This window comes from Pristiophorus japonicus, chromosome 5 (genome assembly GCF_044704955.1).
Source record: "Pristiophorus japonicus isolate sPriJap1 chromosome 5, sPriJap1.hap1, whole genome shotgun sequence".
Taxonomy (NCBI): domain Eukaryota; kingdom Metazoa; phylum Chordata; class Chondrichthyes; family Pristiophoridae; genus Pristiophorus; species Pristiophorus japonicus.
The window spans coordinates 220992567-221020175 of record NC_091981.1 but is presented as its reverse complement, the minus strand read 5'-3'; the positions used below and the strand labels follow the sequence as shown (position 1 = coordinate 221020175).

General features: G+C 42.9%; 1 protein-coding gene across 1 annotated transcript in view; it reads left to right on the top strand.

The window, feature by feature from the left end:
- The window catches only part of LOC139263963 (uncharacterized), a 697384-nt gene that overhangs the window by 539167 nt on the left and 130608 nt on the right, over positions 1-27609 (top strand). Inside the window, exon 10 of the mRNA XM_070880058.1 lies at positions 20668-20772. Coding sequence (XP_070736159.1) covers positions 20668-20772 — 105 coding nt within the window. The remainder of the gene's footprint in view (positions 1-20667; positions 20773-27609) is intronic.

Genomic DNA, 27609 nt, shown 5'->3' with positions numbered 1-27609 from the left:
AGATGCAGCATACTACAAACAGAGCCAAGCGATCCTATAGCCAATGTATCAGGCCACAGCTCTGCAGTTGTGCCAACCACCCAGTTGGTGGACAAGTAAGCAAGTAATGAGAGGAGGAGGCTCCATGACCATCCCCATCCTCAATGATGGTAGAGCCCAGCATGAGTGCAAATGACAATGTTGGTGTTTGCAATCATATTCAGCCAGAAGTGCCAAGTGGATAATCATTCTCGGTCTCCTCCTGAGGTCCCCACCAATGTGCTTGTTAAGCTGCCCAGCATGCAGCTCTCTGGAGGTCCCGCGCAGGCCTCTTGCCGGTTCTACAATGGTAAAACTGCGCATGCGCGAAAATTTGAGTGGGATTCACAGCCTTTTAAAGGGGCCGCGCACCCCCAAAAAATTAGTGAAAATTGGTCCCCAACATCACAGATGCCAATCTCTAACCAGTTTGACTAATTCCATGTTATATCAGGAAACCTTTGAGTGCACTGGACACAGCAAAGGTTACGGGTCCCGACAACATCCCGGCTGTACTTGCGCTCCAGAACTAGCCATGTCTCTAGCCAAGTTTTTCCAGTGCAGCCACAACATTGGCATCTAGCCGACAATGTGGAAAATTATGTCCTGTCCACAAAAAGCAGGACAAATCCAATCCAGCCAATTACCATCCTATCAGCAGAGTGATGGGAGGAGTCGTCAACAGTGCTATCAAGCATTGAGGTGTTCAAAATCATGAATGGTATTGATAGAGTAAATAAGGTAAAACTCTTTCCATTGGCAGAAGGGTTGGTAATCAGAGGACACAGATTTAATGTGATTGGCAAAAGAACGAGAAACGACACGAGGAAAGTTTTTTACACAGTGAGTTGTGATTTGGACACACTCACTGGACAAATTCAATAATGACATTCAAAAGAGAATTGGATAAATACGTGAATGGAAAACAAATCCGGGGATATGGGGAAAGAGCAGGGAATCGGATTAATTGGGTAGCTCTACCAAAGAACCAGCATATGCAAGATGGGCCGAATGGGCTCCTTTTGTGTCAATTTTTTTTGTCTTCTAACACTCCTATGAAGCGCCTTGGGACGTTTTACTATGTTAAAGGTGCTACATAAATACAAGCTGCTGTTGTTGTTGAATCATTCTGTGATTTAAATCCCTACCCAACAGCATTGTGGGAGTACCTTCGCCACATGGACTGAAGAAGGCGGCTCACCACCATTTTCTCATGGGAAATTAGGGATTGTTCATATCCTCCTGGAAATCTGTCTAATAGATTCTCGTGCTCCTTTCAAATCCTCTATCGCGTGCCGATGATTTGACTTATATTTCTTTGATGGAACCTCACAATATATTTCTGTCTCTACATATGTGATCGTTAAATTTTTCTCTTGTGTATTTACAAAATATGATAAATGGCGAGAAGAGCTGCATTTCTTTTCTATGTGTTTATCTGTAAGAGAACTTGAAAGCAGCCAACAGAACTGCATATCTTAGAAATATTATTAAAATTTGAGAAGAAGTTCTGAATAAAAGTTCTGAATAAAAGTCCAGAATGTAAGGAAGGAGAAAGAACTTGTATGGTGTTTTTCATATCCTGAGGGTGCCCAGAGTGCTTTGCAGCCAGTGGATTATTTTGAAGTGCAAATTCTGTTATTTTGTAGGCAAAGGCAGTGGCCATTTTGTGCACAGCAATGAGATAAATGACTAATCTATTTTAGTGATGTGGTCGCGGGGTAAATGTCAGCTAGGATGCCAAGAGAACTCCCCTTCCCTTCTTCAAATGGTTCCATTAGATCTTTTACCTGAGAGAGCAGACAGGGCCTCCAAAGAAAAAATTCAGATGAGGAAGTTGCACCTATTTTTTGCCATTTTGCTTTGATGCAATTAGTGCACTGTCTTAAAGTTACATAAGATTATACTCGGTCTGTTTTTTGTATTGTACTAGAGTATTGTGACTCAACAATCTTCTCAAATCACATGATATACTGAATTACTTTCATTAATTGTAAATGCAAAAAAATAGTCAATTAAAATCAGGCAAGTTGCTGCTTCACGGAAGCCAGTGAAATCAGACTTACCTGATTATTCCAAGAAGGTGTGGTTTTGTGGAAAATATTGTACCTGAATCTAGACATACTGCAAAATAAAGACATTGCAACTGATCCTTCCACTCAAGCATTATGCTGTAGATGTTTTTAAACAAATCTGCATATCCTAATTCTGCTTTTCAAACCACAATGTTTATTGAAATAATTTCTGACATGGGAGCCTACACTTAATAATGAGAGTTGGAGATGTAATCTGCAGGATCCATCAAATGTCAAACAATATTGCCAGGATTTTCCTAAACAAGTCCTGAGCATCACTTATATAGTTACAGGCACAAGACCAGCTGGCTCTATTCAACTCTTATTTCATTGCCATTTGGTCCATAGTGAGACAGTACATAGTGCACACTATTATTCATCAGAATTATTCTTATTTTACATGTTTTAACCATAACTTAAAAAAACATTTTATGAAACCAGAAAGATGATTCACATTTGTAATGAAATTCTGCTTTTTAATTTTTTTAAATTTCAAATAACATCATTTAAAGTTAAAGACATAAATGTATTTCTGCAGCCATATTACAACGCTGAAGTTAGTGGCTATAAATTAAAGTAATCTCTGAGTATACCTAGCTTGGGAAATATTTAATTGAGAGACTGTTGGAATGTTTTTCTGGAATAGCCTATGCCCTTCACCTTTTAAAGACTTGGGGCCTCATTCAGGCTAGGTTCAAATATTACTGTCTCGACACACTGATAGCTGTTAATGACACATGTGAATTGTGTTCTGATGCCTTGTCCTAGTTTCGTCTTCACACCAGCCATAGTGCACATTGACCTGAATCCAGCAAGAACCAGAATTGAGTTTGAGATGTCATGGCAACTGAGTGTTGAGGTACAAGATAGTGTCTCCTGGGGTTAGAGCCAAAATGCATTTTCACTGCTATGCATATAAAGGCTAGCATTACTGTTGACCTGGTTCTTATTTGTGCCGGGCTTTTACTTTCAGTGTTTGTAAACTGCAAAAAGATGTTTCACAAGGTCTGTACTGCAAATAGAAGGTGTATCTAAATCTCTTCTATATTGCCAGAGGCTCCCGAAAAATACCACCAATGATGTCTCCGCAACATCCTACAAATCCCCTGGGAGGACAGACGCACCAACATTAGCGTCCTCAACCAGGCCAACATCCCCAGCATTGAAGCACTGACCACACTTGATCAGCTCCGCTGGGCAGGCCACATAGTTCGCATGCCAGACACGAGACTCCCAAAGCAAGCGCTCTACTCGGAACTCCTTTATGGCAAACGAGCCAAAGGTGGGCAGAGGAAACATTACAGGGACACCCTGAAAGCCTCCCAGAAAAAGTGCAACATCCCCACTGACACCTGGGAGTCCCTGGCCAAAGACCGCCCTAAGTGAGGGAAGTGTATCCGGGAGGGCGCTGAGCACCTCGAGTCTCATCGCCGAGAGCATGCAGAAATCAAGCGCAGGCAGCGGAAAGAGCGTGCAGCAAACCAGTCCCACCCACCCCTTCCCTCAACGACTATCTGTCCCACCTGTGACAAAGACTGTGGTTCTCGTATTGGACTATTCAGCCACCTGAGGACTCATTTTAAGAGTGGAAGCAAGTCTTCCTCGATTCTGAGGGACTGCCTACGATGCTGATGATGATGATATTGCCAGTTTTGCTTTATGACACAATTTTGTTGTCGCAGTATATCATCATCACTTCCATGACATGTCAATCGAAAGTTCCTTGCATTCTTTCTTTCAAAATTTGTCTCTGGCAATATTTTGGGTTTCTCCAAATTAAATATTTAGGGGCTGAAATTCAGTAATGCCCCATTAACCGAGGTGAGGCGGGACTTCCTGCGCCCGGCACGGAAGTCCCGCCCTGGCCGCGAAATTAGGGTTACCGCCCCCAAGAGGAAGTGGAGTGCAATGTCGGGCCCTCTACTTCCTCTCGGGGGTGGGACCAGGGTGCAAAGCACGGGAATTTTCCAGCGCTACGCGGATTGGCATGTAGCGCTGGCGGGAGAACAAGGTCATTCCCTTCCATTAAAGGGGAGGCCATGCTGCGAGCTCTGCAATGGGGCGAGGAGCCACCACTTCACCACCAGGGAGCGGGGTGCCATGGCAGCAGCCCAGCACAGAAGCGGAGAGCCAGGCTGCAACATCGCAGCATGGACCCCGCGAATTGAAAAAAAAATGGCGCCACACATCTACCCGTTAATCTTCGCCCCACGAACGGAGTGCGGTCTGAAGTTCTGCCCCGGGACGAAAACGGGTCGCTGCTCACGGCGATGACGTCATCATCGCCAGCGCAGCGGCCCAGGACATTGTCGGTTTGCGCCCCCGCTATCTCCTGCAGAAGTTTGCAGGTAGTGGCCCCGCGCCCCGTGAGAAATCGTTTGCGCCCCATTAGCACAAACGGGAGGTGCCAACGATGCAGATTTCTCCCGCTTAGACTCAGCACTGAGCACACTTAGCGTTTCTGGAACCACTCCTGCTTAAGCACATCAACCTAGTTCTTTGCTTTGGCCAAACTGAAACTTGTTTAGTTAAACTTAAATCTTTGATTTCACACATGAGATTAAAAAAAAAATGTAAAGTGCATTTAAATGAAATGTCTGATCATTTAGAAAATCAGTTTGTAGCTATTCGTGCTTCTTCTAAAGACTGCGGTAAACCGTGACCAAAATGCTGTTTGTGGCAGGAATATCTCATTTTGAAAATTTGTTAATATGATTAATTTTGCTTCATGCTAGTGATAAACTATTGCACCTTGCCATCAACATTTAGTCCGTTTAATTTTTTTTATCACAAAGTAGGATTGTATTGATGGCAGATGTTCTGAATACTTAATTTTTTAATATACATCAATCATCAACTTGATTTTCTACCAGTGCCAAGCTATCATGGGATTTTGCTAGCTTGCTTGCACTCAGATGAGCATATCATGTCATTGAAAGAAAATGTGTATTTCTTTTTATAGAAGGGAGATAGATTTTACAATTTCTTTCTCATTCATGGTGATTTTTGAATTGATATCCTGTTCAGCAAAATATGCTAATAATATGCTAATCTACTACTTGTCCTCAGTAATAATCCAATACTGTGATACTGTTTTGATGTAGCTCGCAGCACCAGCTAATTTAAACATGTTGGCAAAAAATGTGGCATGAAATATGAATTCTAAGCCATAGCAATTTAGTGGTAGAATGGTTTGGTGCTCTTAACTGTTGGCCGATTCACTTCATTTATTGATAAAAGGCAACCTGGATTACTATTGTCAGATTATTTTAAGCAGCTCGGGGAATCTCCTTATGTACTTATGGACATCAGCTTGTCTGAGATACCAGGATGGAAAACAATAATTTAAAATTGCACTCTTTTGATGATTGCTCTATTTTGAGCGAAAGGAAATCACTTCCCTGTACCCTATAAATCAAGGGAAAAACAGAACACCTTGCCATCGTCTTGAAATAGCAAATAAATCCTAGAAAATAGAATCTCTGAGCAGCTCTGAGTGCATATCAGCTTCCATGATGGAATGTAACGGAACCAACCAGGGGTCAGGCTATCTTGGATCTGGTCCGGTGTAATGAGACAGGATTAATAAACAATCTCCTAGTAAAGGAACCCCTCGGAATGAGTGATCATAGCATGATTGAATTTCAAATTCAAATGGAGGGTGAGAAAGTTGGATCTCTAACCAGCGTACTGAGCTTAAATAAAGGAGACTATGAAGGTATAAGGGCAGAGTTGGATAAAGTGGATTGGGAAAATAGATTAAGGTACAAGGACAGTTGATGAACAGTGGTGTACATTTAAGAAGATATTTCACAACTCTCAAGAAAAATATGTTCCAGTGAAGAGGAAAGGGTATAAGAGAAAAGATAGCCATCCGTGGCTAACTAAAGAAATAAAGGACGGTATCCAATTAAAAACAAGGGCATACAAAGTGGCCAAAACTAGCGGGAGGACAGAAGACTGGGAAGCTTTTAAAAGCCAGCAAAGAATGACTAAAAAAATGATTAAGAAAGGGAAGATAGACTATGAAAGTAAACTAGCACAAAATATAAAAACAGATAGCAAGGGTTTCTATAGGTATATAAAAAGGAAAAGAGTGGCTAAAGTAAATGTTGGTCCCTCAGAGGACGAGACCGGGGAATTAGTAATGGGGAACATGGAGATGGCAGAAACTCTGAACAAATATTTTGTATCAGTCTTTACGGTAGAGGACACGAACAATATTCTGACAGTGGATAGTCAAGGGGCTATGGGGGAGAGGAACTTAACACAATCACAATCACTAAGGAGGTGGTACTCAGTAAGATAATGGGGCTAAAGGCAGATAAATCCGCTGGACCTGATGGCTTGCATCCTAGGATCTTAAGAGGAGTAGCGGCAGAGATTGTGGATGCATTGGTTGTAATTTACCAAAATTCCCTGGATTCTGGGGAGGTCCCAGCAGATTGGAAAACTGTAAATGTAACGCCCCTATTTAAAAAAGGAGGTAGACAAAAAGCAGGAAACTATAGACCAGTTAGCCTAACATCTGTGGCTGGGAAAATGTTGGAGTCCATTATTAAAGAAGCAGTAGCAGGACATTTGGAAAAGCAAAATTCAGTCAGGCAGAGTCAGCATGGATTTATGAAGGGAAAGTCATGTTTGACAAATTTGCTGGAATTCTTTGAGGATGTAACCAACAGGGTGGATAAAGGGGAACCAGTGGATGTGGTGTATTTGGACTTCCAGAAGGCATTTGACGAGGTGCCATATAAAAGATTACTGCACAAGATAAATGTTCACGGGGTTGGGGGTAATATATTAACATGGATAGAGGATTGGCTAACTAACAGAGAACAGAGAGTTGGGATAAATGGTTCATTCTCTGGTTGGCAACCAGTAACTAGTGGGGTGCCGCAGGGATCAGTGCTCGGACCCAAACTATTTACAATCTATATTAACGACTTGGAAGAAGGGACTGAGTGTAACATAGCCAAGTTTGCTGACGATACAAAGATGGGAGGAAAAGCACTGTGTGAGAAGGATACAAAAAATCTGCAAAAGGATATAGACAGGCTAATTGAGTGGGCAAAAACTTGGCAAATGGAGTATAATTTTGGAAAGTGTGAGGTCATGTACTTTGGCAGAAAAAATCAAAGAGCAAGTTATTATTTAAATGGAGAAAGATTGCAAAGTGCCGCAGTACAGCAGGACCTGGGGGCACTTGTGCATGAAACGCAAAAGGATAGTATGCAGGTACAGCAAGTGATCAGGAAGGTATCTTGGCCTTTATTGCAAAGGGGATGGAGTATAAAAGCAGGGAAGTCTTGCTACAGCTATATAAGGTATTGATGAGGCTACACCTGGAATACTACATGCAGTTATGGTCTTCTTATTGACGAAAGGATATACTTGCTTTGGAGGCAGTTCAGAGAAGGTTCACTAGGTTGATTGCGGGGATGAGGGAGTTGACTTATGAGGAAAGGTTGAGTAGGTTGGGCCTCTACTCATTGGAATTCAGAAGAATGAGAGGTGATCTTATCGAAACGTATAAGATTATGAGGGGTCTTGACAAGGTGGATGCAGAGTGGATGTTTCCACTGATGAGGGAGACTAGAACTAGAGGGCATGATCTTAGAATAGGAGGTCACCCTTTTAAAACAGAGATGAGGAGAAATTTCTTCTTAGAGGGTTGTAAATCTGTGGCATTCACTGCCTCAGAGAGCTGTGGAAGCTGGGACATTGAATAAATTTAAGACAGAAATAGACAGTTTCTTAAACGATAAGATGATAAGGGGTTATGGAGAGCGGGTGAGGAAGTGGAGCTGAGTCCATGATCAGATCAGCATGATCTTATTGAATGGCGGAGCAGACTTGAGGGACTATATGGCCTACTCCTGTTCCTATTTCTTATGTTCTTACGTTCTTTTCAGTACTTCATTGGCTGTAAAACGCTTTGAGACGTCCGGTGGTTGTGAAAGGTGCTATATGACCCACAATACAAGTCTTTCCTTTCCTTTTAGAAACATAGAAACATAGAAAATAGGTGCAGGAGTAGGCCATTCGGCCCTTCTAGCCTGCACCGCCATTCAATGAGTTCATGGCTGAACATTCAACTTCAGTACCCCATTCCTGCTTTCTCGCCATACCCCTTGATCCCCCTAGCAGTAAGGACCTCATCTAACTCCTTTTATAACTATGTTTATTTTCTCCCCTTTGTTACACAGTCTATGGGCTCAATTTTTCCCAGTGATTTGCGCCATTTTTTTGGCGCACGCCCTTTTTTTGGGGCCTAAATTTAAAAATCCAAGTTTCCCCAAAGATTGTGCGCCAGCGTAACTCAGTTAGTTACGATTTTTTTAGGTTAGATTTTTTTTGCGTAACCTGATGTCTGCGCCAGTTTTTCACAATTATGCAAGTTTGGCTAACTTATATTTCTCCAAGGACGGCGTATGTTACCACTCCCAAAAAGCCTTCTGGGCACTTACGAAAAACCAGCACACATCAAAAAATTGGTGCAGAAAGACGCCATTGTTTTGAGGCAAAGCTTTGGAGGGAGTCAAGAAAACATAAGTATGTATCATCAAGCTTAAATTTTTCCAACTGAAAACGCAGAAAATGGAAATTTCATGTAATTCTTTAAGTTTGGATGTTTTTAAAAGTGTCACGCCACCACTGAACGTCACCAAACCGGGCTCGAGGGTCGGAGCGTCGGCCGGCAGAATCGGTCCCTCGCCCGGACGCAGGAGCTCGGGGCTCGGGGCTCGGCTTGAAAAGAAGCCTGCGGGGGGGCGGGTGTGTGGAAGCCGAACTGAAGGGATGAGAACCCTTACACTATGCCACTATACATCAAAAGAAGCCCGGTGGGGCTGAGGGGGGTGGGTGGGGGGTGGAAGTTGAACTGAAGGCATGAGAACCCTTACACTATGCCACAATGCATCAAAAGAAGCCCGGGAGGGCTTTGCGGGGGGCGGGGGGCGGGGGGTGGAATCCGAACTGAAGGCATGAGAAGTATTACATTATTCAGCAAGCAGCATCAAATGAAACTCGGGGTGGGTGGGAGGTGGTGGAAGCCGAACTGAAGCCATGAGAACCCTTATACTATGCCACTATGCAGCAACAAGCATCAAATGAAGCCCGGGGGAGGGGGTGTTCCCCGATGTAAGCAAGCCCATTGCGCATGCTCAGACCTGGGTGTGGTCCATAATAGGACGTTGAGAGAGACAACAAAGAAGCTTGTCCTGCCTGCCATTTTGAGCTTCTTGCAAAGTTACAAGTTAATCATGGGGGCAATACCGACAATGCCATACCTCATGCAAACCTTCTGCATGATGGTGCTGTGGAGGGGACAATTGATTCGACGTCATCGTATGAGGAACCTCAGAGCCCGTAGGGTGATGATCAGGAGGCTTTACCCACATCGGGTATATCGAGGCAGGCGTTCGTACCTGCACCTGAGTGATGCAGACTGTGTCAGAAGGCTGCGTTTCCGCAAAAAAGTTGTAAATGAGACCTGTGAGTTAGAAAAAGCAGACCTGCAATCCAGAAGTGTCAGGAGGACTGCTTTGTCAGTTGAAGTGAAAGTTACAGTTGCACTTTCATTCTATGCATCTGGATCGTTCCAGGCCACAACTGGGGATGTGTGCGCCATTTTTCAACATGTAACACATATCTGCATTCGGCATGTGACAGCTGTACTATATGCCCGAATGAATGACGACATAAAATTCCCCATGACCACCTCGACAATGCGTGAAAGGGCTGTGGGCTACTCCAGGATTGCTGGCTTCCCAAAGGTACAGGGCTGCATTGATTGTACCCACATTGCCTTGCAAGCATCTTTGGGGGATTCCGAGATGTACAGGAACAGAAAAGGCTTCCACTCTGTTATGTGCAACTCGTGTGCGATGACATGCATCGCATCATGGCAGTTGATGCAAGATACCCCGGGAGCATCCATGATGCGTTCATCCTATGCGAGAGCACTATACTTGCCATGTTTCAGCAGCAGCCAGAAAGACAGAGCTGGCTACTGGGAGACAAAGGGTAAGGCCTCACCACCGGGCTCGTGACGTCCTAACGCGTAACCCGGACAGAAGCTGACCGGGAATACAACATGTTTCACATTGCGACACGCAGCATAATAGAGAGGACCATTGGCAGCTTGAAACAGCGTTTCCGGTGCCTGGACCATTCCGGAGGCTACCTGCAATACTCCTCTGAGATTGTCGGTCAGTTCACTGTTGTGTGCAAGTGTGTCATGATTGCATAACTTAGTCATCATGAGGCAGCAGCAGCTGGTAGTAGAAGACCCACCTGAGGTGAGAGTGGTTGATGATGAGGAGGAAGATGCAAATGACGAGGACGAGGAAGTCATGCAACTACCTGAACCCGGAGCACAACGGCGGAGGAGGGCGGACTATCGTGCCCCTTTAACGATGTTCAAGCCTTGTACCAGCAGCTCATCCGTGAACGTTTGCTCAGCGGCAACTATTCCAAATGGACCATGTTTACTGTTTGGACCTGTTCCATAATATTGTGTTGCGATAATGGAAATGGTTCTTGTTTACTTCAAAAGGTTGTGTTAATAATTGAACAAATAATGGAAATGATTCAGTTATAATTCAAAATATATTTTATTCAAAAGTTTAACAAACATTTGTTTGTACTTAACTTTAATAAAAATATTCTTGTATCAAACTTTAATGTTTTCAATTAAGATCACTTACAAACTTTAACATCACTGACAAACTCTAAGATCACTTAAAAACTAAGATCACTTACAAACTTTTAAACTTTAAATTTACATAACTTACAAAAAACTTTTAATTTGAGAACAATTACAACAATAATAATAAGAACAACAACAGCAGCAAAGAAAGGCTGCACCCATCTCTCCTCCGCCTTATTCGAAGATTGCCCACTGCGCTTGGTCTTGTTGACTCCACCTCTGCCCGCAGGCGGTGGCGCAGTGTTTCTCGGGTTGGTACCAAGCTTATTCTTTCGAACATCTCGGGTAATGCGCACTTCTTGATGGGGTGGGGGGGGGGGTGGGCAGGAGGTAATGTGGAGGGCCCGGCTTGAGTCTGGTTTGGGGATTGGAGTGGGAGTGGCAGTTGATTCTGTCAGTGGGCGCAGGGTCTGTGTGTGTTCCCTTATTGCAGCAGCTAACTCCAACATTCCCTCCCTCATGTGCCCTGACAGTATCTCAACTAACTGCAACATTCCCTCCCTCATGTTCGCCGAATGTCTCAGCGATCTGTGACATTCCCTCCCTCATGTTGCCGGACAGTGTTCCCATTTCTTGTGAGAGTGTGGTTACTTCTCCCGACAGTCCCGATACCTCATCACCCACTCCACTGATGGTGTCCAGAAGTGATTGTGTAAGATCAATGATCTCCGCACTCATTGCCATCATCTGAACCACATCTGTTAGATTCTGCACCTCAGGAGAGCGCTGTCGGCTCTCCTACCATTCTCACCCTGGGAGTGACTCACTGCATCCCACTGGGACCCGCAGCCTTGGATGATGGGGCCCTGGGTATGCCTCGCTGCACCCCACTGGAACCTGCAGCCTCGGACTGTGGAAAACCATGGAATGTCCCAGCAACACTCGTACCACACAGGAAAGGGACTGGCACCTCAATGGGCAGCACCTGCACCTCCTCCAAAGTGAGTATAACAGGGGGGGCTTCATCCATCACCTCCCCCTCCCCCTCACCCCCATGCTCTTGATCGGGAAGATGGGATTGGAAGATATTCTCCTCTTCAGGCTCGTTCGCTCTGAATCATCTTCTGCATTGTCAGGGTTAGCTTCAAGTTCTGCAAAATATAACAGAACAGACAAATGGTTAGCAGCAGAGGAGGGGGCAGGGTGGATGACATGAGTAGGCACACAAAGCACAGACAGCAGGCTGATTTGAAGGACCACGATGAATGATAGCACATTGGTTGGACCACATAAAGCATTATCGGGTATTGCTTTCGTCTGCCAAAATCACTCACTATTCCAGAATCATTCTGGAATATAAAGATAAACCCCGGTGCTATTCTTCACTGCTCCTTAAACCCCTCTCCCCAGTCTCCACCCTCACCTCCGACAATAAGTGTGAGGAGTTCATAGACTTTTTTGTCTCTAAGATTGAGACCATCCGTTCGGCCGCCTCTGTCTCTTCCCTTCCTTTACCTAGCCCACCGGGCAAAACTTCCTCTAAGGATCCCCCCTTGCCCTCGCCCTGACCTCCAGTTTCTCTCAGATCTCCTCTCATGACTTTTCTGAGCTCATTCTGTCCATGAAACCCACTTCCTGCTCCCTTGACCCTATTCCCACCAAACTGCTGACCACCGAACTTTCTTTTCTGGCTCCCATGTTAGCTGATATTGTTAACGATTCTCTTTTATAGGTACTGTCCCTCTCTCCCTCAAATCTGCCGTCATCACCATACTCCTCAGAAAACCAACCCTCGACCCCTCCATCCTTGCAAACTACCGCCTCATCTCCAATCTCCCTTTCCTCTCCAATAAACCTTGAACATGTTATCACCTCCCAAATCCGTTCCCATCTTTCCCACAATTCCATGTTTGAATCCCTCCAATCCGGTTTCTGCATCTACCACAGTACTGAAACGACTCTCATCAAAGTCACAAATGACATCCTTTGTGACGATGTCAAAAGCAAACTATCCCTCCTCATCCTTCTTGACTTGTCTGCAGCCTTTGACATGGTTGACCACTCTATCCTTCTCCAACGCCCTCCACTGTCACCCAGTTGAGTGGGACTGCACTCGCCTGGTTCCATTCTTACTATCTCATCGTAGCCAGAGAATCACCTGTAACGGCTTCACTTCCCACCCCCACAGCGCTACCTCTGGTGTCTCCCAAGAATCCATTCTTGGCCCCCTCCTATTTCTCATCTACATGTTACCTGTTGGCGACATCATCCAAAAACACAGCATCAGTTTCCCCATGTACGCTGATGACACCCCGCTCTACCTCACTACCACTTCTCTCGACCCCTCTACGGTCTCTAAATTGTCAGCCTGCTTGCCCGACATCCCATTCTGGATCAACAGAAATTTTCTCCAATTGAATATTGGGAAGACCAAAGCCATTGTTTTCGGTCCCCGCTACAAATTCCATTTCCTAGCTACTGACTCCATCCCCCCAAGTTCTGTCTGAGGCTGAACCAGACTGTTCGCCACCTTGGTGTCAGATTTGACCCTGAAATTAACTTTTAACCACATATCCTTAGCATAACTAAGACCGTCTATTTCCACCTCTGTAACATCGCCCGTCTCCGCCCCTGCCTCAGCTCATCCGCTGTTGAAGCCCTTATCCATGCTTTTGTTACCTCTAGACATGAATATTCCAATGCATTCCTGGCTGGCCTCCCACATTCTACCCTACGGAAACTATAGGTGATCCTAAACTCGGCTGCCTGTGTTCTAACTTACACCAAGTTCCGCTCACCCATCACCCCTATGCTCGCCGACCTACATTGGCTTCCGGTTAAGCAATGCCTCAATTTCATAATACGCATCCTTATTTTTAAATCCTTCCATGGCCTCACCCCTCCCTATCTCTGTAACTCCCTGGGATGTCTGTGCTCTAATTCTGCCCTCTTGAGCATCCCTGATTATAATCACTCAACCATTGGTGGTCGTGCCTTCTGTTGCCTTGGCCCTAAGCTCTGGAACTCCCTGCCTAAACCTCTCCGCCTCTCTACATCTCTTTACTCCTTCAAGACATTCCTTAAAACATACCTTTTTGACCAACCTTTTGGCCACTTGCGCTAATTTCTACTATGTGGCTCAGTGTCAAATTTTTTATCTCATAATACTCCTGTGAAGCGCCTTGGGACATTTCACTACATTAATTGCGTTATAGAAATGCTTGTTGTAGTTTTAATCTCTCCTGCCTTCCACCCTATCACAGACCTTCCCTTTTGTTCTTTCCCCCTCTCTTGCCCTTCACCCCTTTCCCTACCTCTGTACATGCTTTAAACCTGTTACATCTCTAACCTTTTCCAGTTCTGACGCAAGCTCTTCGACCTGAAACATTAACTCTTTCTATCTCCACAGATGCTGAGTATTTCCAGCACTTTCTGTTTTTATTTATGATTTCCAGCACCCACAGTATTTGGCTTTTGTATTAGTGGTTGTTGCAGCTGTTCTGTGAAAGAATGCAAAGGGCCACTCGACAGTCGTGTGCTGATCAGCTGCTTCAAACGCCAATATTGAATCTCTGAGAGGAGGCCAGCTTCCAGGGCTGAACCAGCTGGCCTGTTTCTTTTTTTTCAACATAGTTGGCCATCCTTCCCAGCAGCCCCACAGAGAAACTGTTGGCAAACTGCAGTTTTGCTCCCAAGAATGGTCAGAGCTTTTTAAAGGCAATGTTGTCCCATAGAGAACCTTGTGAGAGGTGGGCACACCCTGCTTTCTTCATAAAAAACAAGCAAATCTATTGTAAAAATAAATTGCCGAATACAAATGCATGGCTGATAGGTGATTGCATTTTAAGGTCCTAGTTGTTAGGTGTATTTAACAGTAGTGAGTTGTAATATCACCAACCTGCATCTGTTGACCAATGGAGACATTGGAGCTGTTTTGCGACTTCAACAATATTCTGCGATTTTGCCTGTTCTCTTGTTGGAAGGATCGGGAAAATTGTGCATTTGACAGTCTTACAGCAACCAATTGGAAACCAACAGGTAACCACATTAAATTACAGCCCCCACCACTTAACCTGCTCACATTTAAATCAGGCAATCATTTATAAAGGCCAAAAAGTGCAAACCAAATTTTCCATTTTCATTATATTAAAAAGTTGCCACTTACAGTGTATGCTGTGTATTTCAGGCAGAAATAGGTGTTTACTGAGTTTGCATCTCATTAAGGTGCAATTACCTTGTATACTTAATCACCTCTAACTGGTGTCGGGTTACAGCTTGCACTACTCACCATGGCTGCAATAACAAACATGTTCAATAAGTAAATAGCACCTTGTTACAGTCCAATTACCTTGTGTACTTAAATAAAAACAGAGAATGCTGGAAATCTCAGCAGGTCAGGCATCCCAGCATGGTATTCCAGCTTCCGCAGTATTTTACTTTTGAACCTTGTGCACTTGATGCCCTCTAAGCACTGTGGGGCTGCAGCTTGCACTACGCAGCACTGACTGCAGTAGCAAACATGATTAGAAAGAGGAAAGACACAAGTTTCAGCACTAAAATCAAACTCCTGAACAAAATCGATGAGCCAACGAAGATGAGCCAGCACGACCAGCACAGCACCTCAGTCTTCTAAAACCTGCCATCTCAGACCAGCTGAAACAACGTTAAAAAGCTGTCTAATGAATGACATCAGGCTTCCAATCCAAACAGAAAAAGGAAATGCGAGGTGTGGTTTAAATAAAGTTAGTTACTTTGCACACAGTCTTGTTTAATTTATTTAATAGTAATTTGCTACAGTCTTGTTCAGTAGTAATAGCACTATCCCTTTAAACCAATCAACACGTAGAGCAGACAAATGCATGAGCACCAACGTGCCCGCTATAAGCGGTGGGGACTGTATTGCAAAATTGTAACATGGATGGTAAATACTCCGAGGGTCCCTGAGACGAAAGGAATATCTAAGAAGTCCTTTTCCTTGTAAAGCTTTATTATGAGTATGTTGCAAAATGATGCATTTAGTGAAATAATTTCTTGTGACAAGAAAATTGGAGCTTTTTTGTCAGTGTTGTTTTATCAAGTTTTTGATGAACACGGTACATGTAGGGTTAATGTCAGACACTGCTCGCAAACTCTGCAGGTCAAGAGAAGGCAGAGACATGTGTAGTTCAGAAAGGCCTAAGTTATATGGTTTCACTGCTGTCATTATATCAGGATCTACTGGGTCATTCGAAGTATTTAACACAGATCAATGAATCAAGCCATTCCAATCAGCTTCACACTTTGGTCGAGTACAAACAAAGACTGAGAAATGTCTTTGACTTTTACCAGAAATGGCAGACATGCTTGCTTGGACAAACATCCTGGTAATTGACAACCTGTGAATGGCTGTTAATCTAACGCAGTTATGAGACGCACTTATCTAATGTCCTATTTTTCAGTATTCTTCATAGGATGTTTTTATTACATAAAGGATATTTTTAAAATGATAAATATCTATGTCTGAGTTTATGCTGGTCGACAGTTAGTCTCTGGCCAGCAGAAACTAAGCTAAATGTGATCCTTTGGTCTCAATTCACATATAAGAAATGAACAACCACGTTTCAATGATCAATTTTATGTTGCGAGGTAATCCATGTTTTTAAGGAGAATAGTAACAGTTGCAACTCCTATAAATCCGCTGGGCAGGCCACGTAGTTCGCATGCCAGACACGAGACTCCCAAAGCAAGTGCTCTACTCGGAGGTCCTTCACGGCAAACAAGCCAAAGGTGGGCAGCGGAAACGCTACAAGGACACCCTCAAAGCCTCCCTGATAAAGTGTGACATCCCCACTGACACCTGGGAGTCCCTAGCCCAAGACCGCCCTAAGTGGGGGAAGTGCATCCAGGAGGGCGCTGAGCACCTCGAGTCTCAACGCCGAGAGCATGCAGAAATCAAGCGGAAAGAGCGTGTGGCAAACCAGTCCCACCCACCCCTTCCCTCGACGACTATCTGTCCCAACTGTGACAGAGTCTGTGGCTTTTGTATTGGACTGTTCATCCACCAAAGAACTCACTTCAGGAGTGGAAGCAAGTCTTCCTTGATTCCGAGGGACTGCCTATGATGATGATGACTGTGCAGAACAGTTTTGGTTTACCTGTTTAATGTTAAGTAAACTTGTCTGTTGGTTTATAGCTTGAGCATAGGTCTAATAGAGTGTATGTTCATATGCCTACCAAAGACAAAGGTATGTGTTGTATTCCAGTAAGGCGGATTATAGTGACAAGGATTCCTTGTTTGATAAGAACATAAAAAATAGGAACAGGAGTAGGCCATACGGCCCCTCAAGCCTGCTCCGCCATTCAATAAGATCATGGCTGATCTGATCATGGACTCAGCTCCACTTCCCTGCCCGCTCCCCATAACCCTTTACTCCCTTATCGCTCAAAAATCTGTCTTATCTCCGCCTTAAATATATTCAGTGACCCAGCCTCCACAGCTCTCTGGGCAGAGAATTCCATAGATTTACAACCCTCAGAGAGAAGAAATTTCTCCTCATCTCAGTTCTAAATGGGCAGCCCCTTATTCTGAAACTATGTACCCTAGTTTTAATTTCCCCTATGAGTGGAAATATCCTCTCTGCATCCACCTTGTCGAGCCCCCTCATTATCTTATAAGTTTCAGTAAGATCACCTCTCATTCTTCTGAACTCCAATGTGTATAGGCTCAACCTACTCAACCTGTCCTCATAAGTCAACCCCCTCATCCCCGGAATCAACCTAGTGAACCTTCTCTGTACTGCCTCCAATGCAAGTATATCCTTTCGTAAATATGGAAACCAAAACTGCACGCAGTATTCCAGGTGCGGCATGGAGAGAAACAGAGTTAACATTTCAGGTCGATGATCTTTTGTCAGAACTGGAAAAAGTTATCAGTTCTTTTGTCAGTGAGTATTGATCTGAGTATTTCCAGCATTTTCTGTTATTATTTCAGATTTCTAGCATCTGCAGTATTTTGCTTTTGTAGAGAAGAGTGGCTTATATAGTGAGACAGAAATAATGAAAAATGATCAGAGTGATACATGGCACAAGGAGAAATGTTTGCAAGCACCATACAGAGAGGGAGAGAATAAGGATGCAGAACAAAGGCGGAGTGAGCAACAGGATAAGAATTAGACAGTGAGAAATAACCAGAGTTACTGGAAGAGATGTATCAGCTCTTTTGTCAGTGAGTAATGCCATGGTAGACAAACTAAATTTTAAATATTGTATGTTACATGGTACATCGCTTCTGTCATTATAAAATATTGTATCCTTTGAGTCACTGAGCAATGCCAAAGGAGATCTACTATTATTGATTAAAATTTAGTAAATGTAGTCAGCCAGGTAGAACATTTTGGAGCCTTTGAGCTGCAAAATGCTTTGCTCAAACTAAACATAGAACCGATAAAGCACTGGTCTTTTCTTGACAAGTTGAGTTAAGTAAATGATCCATTGGTATACGAGGCTCCCCCAATTATAGCCAAATGTGCACTTTAATGGAGTGAGAAGACATCAGTTTGACAAGATTGTACTAGTATTAGATTCTCTTCATAGCATTTATATGCAGGGCCATTGTTAATGAACATAAAGAACAATATAGCAACAGCAGACAGAAAGCACGGGTGGGTATTATTCTGTTCTTTATATGTGTTATTGGAATTTTAGTGAGAAAACACAAGTGAAAATTACTTACTTGATTTAATGCACTAAATATTATCTGACAGATCTAAAATATCGCAGTTGAAGCATTTTGTGTTTTTAGAAAATGTAATTAATATTGCTGGTGGAACTGCTGCAGAACTGTTTTAATTACCCATAGAAAAGGAGTCTGGTCAGGTTAGAAATGTGTCCTCCAAGTAATTTAACCTTCTATTGACTATGGTAGAAATACTGGTTTTATATTATTCATCATATTGAAGACATTTAGGGCCCGAAATTCACCGTCCCTGAAAGGACGGCTACCGTGGAGTTTGGGCAGTCAATCAAAAAAATCAATCGGCCGCTGCGGTCGGGTACTTTTCCCTCCCCAAGCCATATTCAACTCGGGGGATTTCAGCGGTCAATTCCGCCGAAAACAGCGCAGTGAAGCCGCTGTCAGTGAAGGTTTCCAGCAGTGAGCTCTGCAGCTTGCAGGCCGCTGGAAAAGGACTACCACAACTAAATTCACCAAGGAAAAGGTAGAACTTTTCCCGGCAGTGTACCCATGAGGTTTTTGATGCGGTGCTCAAACGCAACACCGCTGGGGCCCTTTGGTAGGTAAAAAGTTTTATTATTTATTATAGTTTTTATTTCATGTTCCAGCATGAATCTGCATTATTTATTTTTTGATATAGTTTTATTAATTATTAGTGTTTTTATTTCATTTTCCAGCATGCGCAGTATTTATTTTTTCGTCTAATTTTATTAATTGTTTTGGTTCCATTAAACCTGCTGAGTGCTGCTCAGAGGTCTGCACATACCCCTGTACTTTTGTACAACTTCAGGTCTGACTCTTTAGTGGAGTCCTGTGAACGGCAGAGACCTGCTTGGCAGGGTTCACCCTGAGGATGCGAGGAGTGTTTGGAGGGTGACACCTGGTCAGAAACAGGGCGGCATGCGGGAGAAGGTGTCGCCATCAGCGCCGTGCTGACAGGCAGTGGGCAAGGGAGGCAGCGGCCATGATTCATTCATTCTGTGCCAGACCAGTGTGCCCACCGTCTTCACCGGCCCGAATCAGGATTGTGGTTGGCTCCTTGGGGACCAGGGATATCCCCTGTCCACTTGGCTGCTCACTCCTTTGCGAAACCCCAGGTCAGCGCCAGAGCATGCATACAATGATGCTCATTGTGCCACCAGGTGCATCAGCGAGCAGTGCAAAGGCATCCTTAAGCAGAGGTTCCGGTGCCTGGCCCGCTCTGGTGGCACCTTGCAGTACTCTCCTCAGCGATTCTCCATAATCATCGTGGTCTGCTGCCTGCTGCACAATTTGACCATCACGAGGGGACAGTCACTGGAGGTCGAGCCAGCAGTACCACCTGAGGAGGAGGAGGAAGAGGAGGAGGGGCAGGAGGAGGAGGATCCCTGTCGCCCCAGAGCTAGGAGGCGTCGGCCCATCACCATCCTGGAAGGGCCGGGTGCAGACTAGCCAGCACCCTCCTGGGTGGGTGCGTCCTCACATATATGGAGGTTCCTGACACCTCCCCTGCAATCTCCCTCTATGCATTATGTACTGGCGGTCTGCCAGGTCTCCCCACATCAGAAAACAGTATTCTTTTTCTGTCCTCCACACCGTCCATCAGTGTCTCCAGCACCATATCAGTGAACCTGTTGGCTCTCTTTGCACCTCTTACACCAGCCATCCTTCCTCCGCCCCCTTCCCCCCCCCAAGGGCCTTGCTGCTCTCTGGCCTTAAAAAGTACAGGGAGCAGCTGGCTCGTTAGAAACCCTTACCTGCATCAGTGGTGATAACGCTCAAATTAAGACAGCCACACCACTGAAAAATCCACTTTGGAAAGGTTCATTAGCGCTGGAACCCATTTGTTCACTTTTGGAGCTGAATATGGGTTGGCCCAGCCATACAAAAATTTTGGCGCTAATGGCCCCAAAAAGGTGGAGGGAGCACCAGCTTTCCAGCGTTACTGAATTTCGGGGCCCTAGTCTCATGTATCATAAGTAATGGAATGGTACGCACAAGCTCTGAAACTTTAAAATAATATAAAAGAATACAAGGTCTCTTTCTAATAGTATTTTATCCATTTGTAGAAGTAAAGATCAGTTAACCAGCAAAATACAATCTCTAAGGGTCCGACTGTATGCATTACATTACAAAATGCAGGCTTTGTTCTGACAGTTATTGATGAAGTCGTTCTGTAAATAATTCCCTATAATTGCAAAGTAGATGACCTGAAGAATGCACTTGTCTTGTAGGTTTGGTATCTGCTGGGTTGGGTTTGTTATCTTCAAGCAGAGAAGCCCAATGAGGATGCATCTTTCAAGGATTCTGCCAGGACATATCTAACGAAAACCAAAAAGGTAACCCACTGCTCTATAAATATTGTATTCTATTTATCCGTAAGTTCAATATTTTTAAGAATTTGTAAAGAGGATCACCCTGCTCCAATATAAGTGCATTTCAGAGATGCGGGTTTTAAACAGGATGACACAAGCCTTTTTATTTGTGTTTCCCAAAAATATCTGTTTTACCAAAAAGCCTTGTTATCTTTTCCTTCGGAGAATTGTGAAGAGAAGCGTAATTGCACTTGTCCCACAGGAAGGTATCTATTTCTGTTTTGTCAGCTTCAGTTCTTTGAAATCTTTCTTCTTTGTTTTTGAAAAGTGTTTTTTGCTATAATAATTCACAGGTACTATCTGGATAATGCTTACTGTCATGATATTATGGGTTAGGTATTGAGTAACAAACATGCTTAAATTCTGTTTGCTATAAAGTCTCTTCAAAGATCAGCGAGATGCATTGCCTGTGGCAGATTGATACGTGCAGGCATAACCATAACCAAATTTTTAATCACATCACAATATGCAGAATTAACCATACTTTGCTCATTCACGTAGGCGAAGGTGTCATCTGCTATTTGTGAATACTGGAAACAAGACTTTAAGGAACACAATAGCCACTTTGCTACAATTATGAAGAGACAATCTTTCCCCATAAAATTTAACTGGATATCTTTTTCGCAGCTCAAACGTGTAGAAAGCAAAATAGTTAACCAGGATTATGCTGTATGGCTGTTACACTAGTGAGAGATTAAGATTATGCCATAAACCATGAGACAGAGCTCAACCAGTTTATTAACATCCTCCATTCACTAAGATTGAGTTACAGCTTTCTAACACACTTTCCACCATTTGTTATTTTATATAATAGCTACAATTCAATTTCTTATGCAATAAAACAATAGCAGGCTGTCTGTTCTCTTCTTCTGTGTGCAAAATCTTGTCTTCGAATGTTGATGACTTGTGGCAAAAAGCAGAGGCGTACAAGCATTGCAATACAACACAATGATGGAGAATCACATTACAGGAATCTAAACATAGAAATCCCAAGTACAAGGAAAGGACTTTCAACCAACTTGGGCTGTCCCGTGGTTTAGGTTCCTATTCAGAACCAAAGACCTCTTCCACCTCCCTCTTGCATTGGCACAAAGCCCATGATCATCATCTACTTTTTGCTGATTGAGTAATGTGTTCATTTTTTCTTTACTGGATATTGCAGCTGTCTACATTTACTTGGCTAAGTGGTAATCTATTCCATATTTTAATAACTCATATGAGTGATTAATTACTGAAGCAACACTGAACACGTTGTTCTTTGGATTACATTTGTATGCCCTACTTTAATTCTAGTTCCACACAAATAATTTTTCCACATCTATTGCATTGATACCTTATTATGATTATTTTTAAAACTTGGAGCCTTACACCCCAATCGTCCCTTAGTGTCTCTTTACAATTCATTAATTTAATATCTGATGTGACCCTTGTTGCCTTTTGAACCCTTCCCAATGTGTCATTATTTTTAGAATTATGGTGATCATAATTGTCACTATATGTCTCTCCCTTATTTATAGAATGTTAGTGTAATTTTTCTGGACTTCAATTTAACGAACCATAGAAACATAAAAAAAATAGAAAATAGGTGCAGGAGTAGGCCATTCGGCCATTCGAGCCGACACCACCATTCAATAAGATCATGGCTGATCATCACCTCAGTACCTTTTTCCTGCTTTCTCTCCATACCCCTTGATCTCTTCAGCCGTAAGGGTCATATCTAACTCCCTATTGAATATATCCAACGAACTGGCATCAACAACTTTTTGCGGTAGAGAATTCCACAGGTTAACAACTCTCTGAGTGAAGAAGTTTCTCCTCAATGGCTCAGATTAGGAGACCAAAACCGAACACAATATGCCAGGTAAGGCCTCACTAAGGCCCTGTACAACTGCAGTAAGACCCCCCTGCTCCGAACTCAAATCCCCTAGCTATGAAGGCCAACATGCTATTTGCCTTCTTCACCGCCTGCTGTACCTGCATGCCAGCTTTCAATGACTGATGTACCATGACACCCAGGTCTCATTACACATCCCCTTTTCCTAATCTGCCGCCATTCAGATAATATTCTGCCTTTGTGTTTTTGCCACCAGTGGATAACCTCACATTTATCCACATTATACTGCATCTACCATGCATTTGCCCACTCACCTAACCTGTCCAAGTCACCCTGCAGCCTCTTAGCGTCCTCCTCACAGCTCACACCGCCACCCAGCTTAGTATCATCTGCAAACTTGGAGATATTACACTCAATTCCTTCATCTAAATCATTAATGTATATTGTAAAGAGCTGGGGGACCAGCACTGAACCCTACGGCACCCCACTCGTCACTTCCTGCCATTCTGAAAAGGACCCGTTTATCCCGACTCTCTGCTTCCTGTCTGCCAACCAGTTCTCTATCCACATCAGTACATTACCCCCAATACCATGTGCTTTAATTTTGCACATCAATCTCTTGTGCAGGACCTTGTCAAAGGCCTTTTGAAAGTCCAAGTACACCACATCCACCGGTTCTCCCTTGTCCACTCTACTAGTTACATCCTCAAAAAATTCTAGAAGATTTGTCAAGCATGATTTCCCTTTCATAAATCCATGCTGACTTGGACCGATCCTGTCACTGCTTTCCAAATGCGCTGCTGTTTCATCTTTAATAATTGATTCCAACATTTTCCCCACAACTGATGTCAGGCTAATCGGTCTATAATTACCCGTTTTCTTTCTCCCTCCTTTTTTAAAACGTGGTGTTATATTAGCTACCCTCCAGTCCATAGGAACTGATTCAGAGTCGATAGACTGTTGGAAAATGATCACCAATGCATCCACTATTTCTAGGGCCACTTCCTTGAGTACTCTGGGATGCAGACTATCAGGCCCTGGGGATTTATTGGCTTTCAATCCCATCAATTTCCCTAACACAATTTCCTGACTAATAAGGATTTCCTTCAGTTCCTCCTTCTCACTAGACCCTCGGTCCCCTAGTACTTCCGGAAGGTTATTTGTGTCTTCCTTCGTGAAGACAGAACCAAAGTATTTGTTCAATTGGTCTGCCATTTCTTTGTTCCTCATTATAAATTCACCTGATTCTGACTGCAGGGGATCTACGTTTGTCTTCACTAATCTTTTTCTCTTCACATATCTATAGAAGCTTTTGCAGTCAGTTTTTAATCACCAAATATATCCTCTCATACTCTATTTTCCTTTACCAGAAGCTCCGTAAAAAGTATATTTTCTATGTTTTGTCAATGAGCATCACCAAATTTAGCATTTTCCTTACATTTCTCAATATTTAATAAGTTGCCCCTCTGGCCATCGAATATGAATGGGGATGGGCTGCGAGTTTCCTTTGCTTTCAGTGTCGGCGAGAGGACAGTTCAATTTCTGTGGTAATAGATTGTAGAGAAGCTGATTTTGAGGGGCTAAGAATAGTACTTGGGGAAAATAAAATGGGCAACAATATTGGCAAGAAATGATGTAGAACAGCAATGGGAAACATTTAAAACAGTTTTCAACAGAGTGCAGGAACAATATCTTCCGCTAAAAGGAAAGAACAAACTAAACACTAATGGGACTCCATGAATGAATAAAGCCATAAGAGAACAATTGAGGGTCAGCAGGGAGTGCATGATAAAGAAGAATACGAAAAGATTATGAGAGAAGTCAAAAAAAATTTAGGAAGGCAAAGAGAAAGTATGAAATTAAATTATCAAGGAACATAAAACAAAATAGTAAAATATTTTACAGACACATCAATAAAAATGGAAGGTTTGGATGGGAATAAGGCCATTAAAGGATAGACAGGATGTTATCACAGGTAATGATAGAGAGATGGCAGAAATATTCAATGATTATTTTGCTTCAGTATTTACCAGGGAGATAGAACAGGTGGACATGACATTGGATGATGAGATTAGTAATGAGATAAGTACATTTAAAATAAGAAGAGGGGATATATTAAATAAACTAATCAAACTCAGAGAATAAAACGCCTGGTCTGGGTGGATTGCATCCACGCATTTTAAAAGAATCTAGGGAAGAGATAGCAGAAGCATTACTAGACATGTTTAATAATTTCTTAGAAAAAGGTGTAGTGCCAGAGGACTGGCGGATAGTTAACGTAATACCTATATTTAAGAAGAGGTACAGAACATGGCCAGGGAATTATAGACCAGTCAGCTTAACATCGGTGGTAGGAAAAATAATGGAATCCCTACTAAAGGAGAAAATAGAAGAACACCTAGAAACCAAAAATATAATAATTAATAGTCAGCATGGATTTTAAAAGGAAAATCTTGCTTGACCTCATTGAATTTTTTGAAGAGGAAAGAGAGAGTAGATAATGGTAAGTAGATGTAATTTATCTAGATTTTCTAATGGTTGTCGATAAGGTACCCCATAATAGACTGATGAACAAGGTCAGAGAATGCGGAATCAGGGGACAAGTAACAGAATGGATAGCTAGCTGGCTTCAAGACAGAAAGCAAAGAGTAGGGGTAAAAGGTAGCTATTCACAGTGGCAGAAGATGGGTAGTGGTGTTCCACAAGGATCAGTGCTGGGACCACTATTGTTCACAATTTATATTAACGATTTAGACTTTGCAATCAAAAAAACAATTTCTAAATTTGCAGATGACACCAAATTGGGGGGCGATAGTCAATACTCAGGAGGACATTAATAAACTTGCAGAATGGGAATTATAATTGGCAAATGAAGTTCAACACAGATAAATGTGAGGTTTTACATTTTGGTAGGAAGAATAGGGAGGTCACTTATTACTTGGAGGGTGCAAGTCTAGGTGGGGTAGAGGAACAAAGGGATTCTGAGTACAAATACACAAATTGCTAAAAGTTGCAACACCGGTTAGCAAGGCTGTAAAAAAGCAAACCGAGCACTAGGGTTTATTTCTAGAGGTATAGAATTGAAAAGTAGGGAAGTTATGCTCAACCTGTATCGAACCTTGGTTAGCCCACACTTTGAGTACTGTGCACAGTTCTGTTCACCTTATTATAAAATGGTTATAGAGGCACTGGAGAGGGTGCAGAGAAGATTTACAAGGATGATAACAGAAATGTAAGGGTATACATATCAGGAAAGGATGAACAGACTGGATCTCTTCTCTCTTGAGAAAAGAAGACTGAGTGGTGACCTAATAGAAGTCTTTAAAATTATGAAAGGTTTTGATAGAGTGGATACAGAGCGAATGTTTCCACTTGTGGGGAAGAGAATAACTAGAGGCCATCAATATAAGAAATCCAATAGGGAATTCAGAAGAAACTTCTTTAACCAGAGAGTGGTGAGAATGTGGAACTCGCTACCACAGGGACTGGTTGAAGCGAATACTATTGATGCATTTAAGGGGGGGCTAGACAAGCATATGAGGGAGAAGGGAATAGAGGGTTATGCTGACAGAGTTAGACGAGGAAAGACAGGAGGAGGTTCGAGTGGAGCATAAATGACGGCATAGACTGGTTGGGCTGAATGGCCTGTTTCTGTGTCCTATATCCTCTGTAATCCTATGTAATAAATGCGTCCTTCTGGGTCAACGATAACAGATAATGAGAAGACATTTTTTGCATTTTCTGTATTCCATACTTTACATAACTAAGTACAATGCCATAGATGAAAAGGTTGGGGATTCTTTGCAAATTATCTATGCCCACCAAGCAGAGAGTTATGCTGGATGAGAAACTCTCTTTGAAGGAGACCAAACAACCTATTGTCACACTGCATAAAGGTTTCTCCTCAGGATTCTTTAAGATTTTCATTGACAGATTTAACAGCATGACTCCCGTAGAGCTGGAATGCTTTCCTGATGCTTTTCAAATGCCTTATAATTACCAATCCCTCTCCCTTAACAAGAGACTAATGGTTCTACCTGATAATCTTCACCATAAGACTGAAGCAAACTTTTCCTTTCCGAGGGTACCCTGATCATATGGGTTTTATCCTGAAGCATTGTGTGATTGGTGACATTCATTGCTTAAATTTTTTCATGTCATGGAGTGAATCAAAACTTCCCGTTGGTTAACACGCTACCTGATACGAAGAAGTCTCCTATCAGAGTCAGGTGGTTCCATTTTACTTTTATGAGGTTTGCTCTTTGGTTGTCACATTGAGGCTTTTGACTGAGATTCATGGGCAATTCATTTATCTTTGAATCCAATTGGAGAAAATTGGCATGGTGGGTCATTTCTTTTTATACCTATTTTGGACCACTTGCTACCCATGCCAATGCCAGAGTTTAATCTGACATCAAACAGGTCCAAAATGGCAGACATAATCTTCCTGTTCGGTAATATTGCATTTTCTTTTCTATCAGACTAGTCCCCGTCCTTTAATGCTTGGTTATAATATTTAGCCACCTTTCTGATGAACTGTAACAATGAGAAGAGGCAATATAAATTAAATGGTACAATTTTAAAAGGGGTGCCAAATCAGATGAACAAATCTTTAAAGGTGGCAGGACATGGTGATAAGGCTGTTAAAAAAACATAAGGGATCAATGGTTTTATAAATAGAGGCATAGAGTACAAAAGTAAGGAAGTTATGGTAAATCTTTATAAAACACTGCTTAGGCCTGTATACAAGCTAAAGTATTGTGTCCAATTCTGGGCACCACACTTTAGTAAGGATGTCAAGGCCTTAGAGAGAATGCAGAGGAGATTTACCAGAATGGTACTAAGGATGGGGACTTCAGTTATGTAGAAAGAGTAAAGCTTGGTGCCGGGTTTGAGGTCCTGGTCTTCAATCACCATCTTTCTCAGGCAACCGAAGGCTGCAGTGGCACACTGAAGGTGGTGTTGGA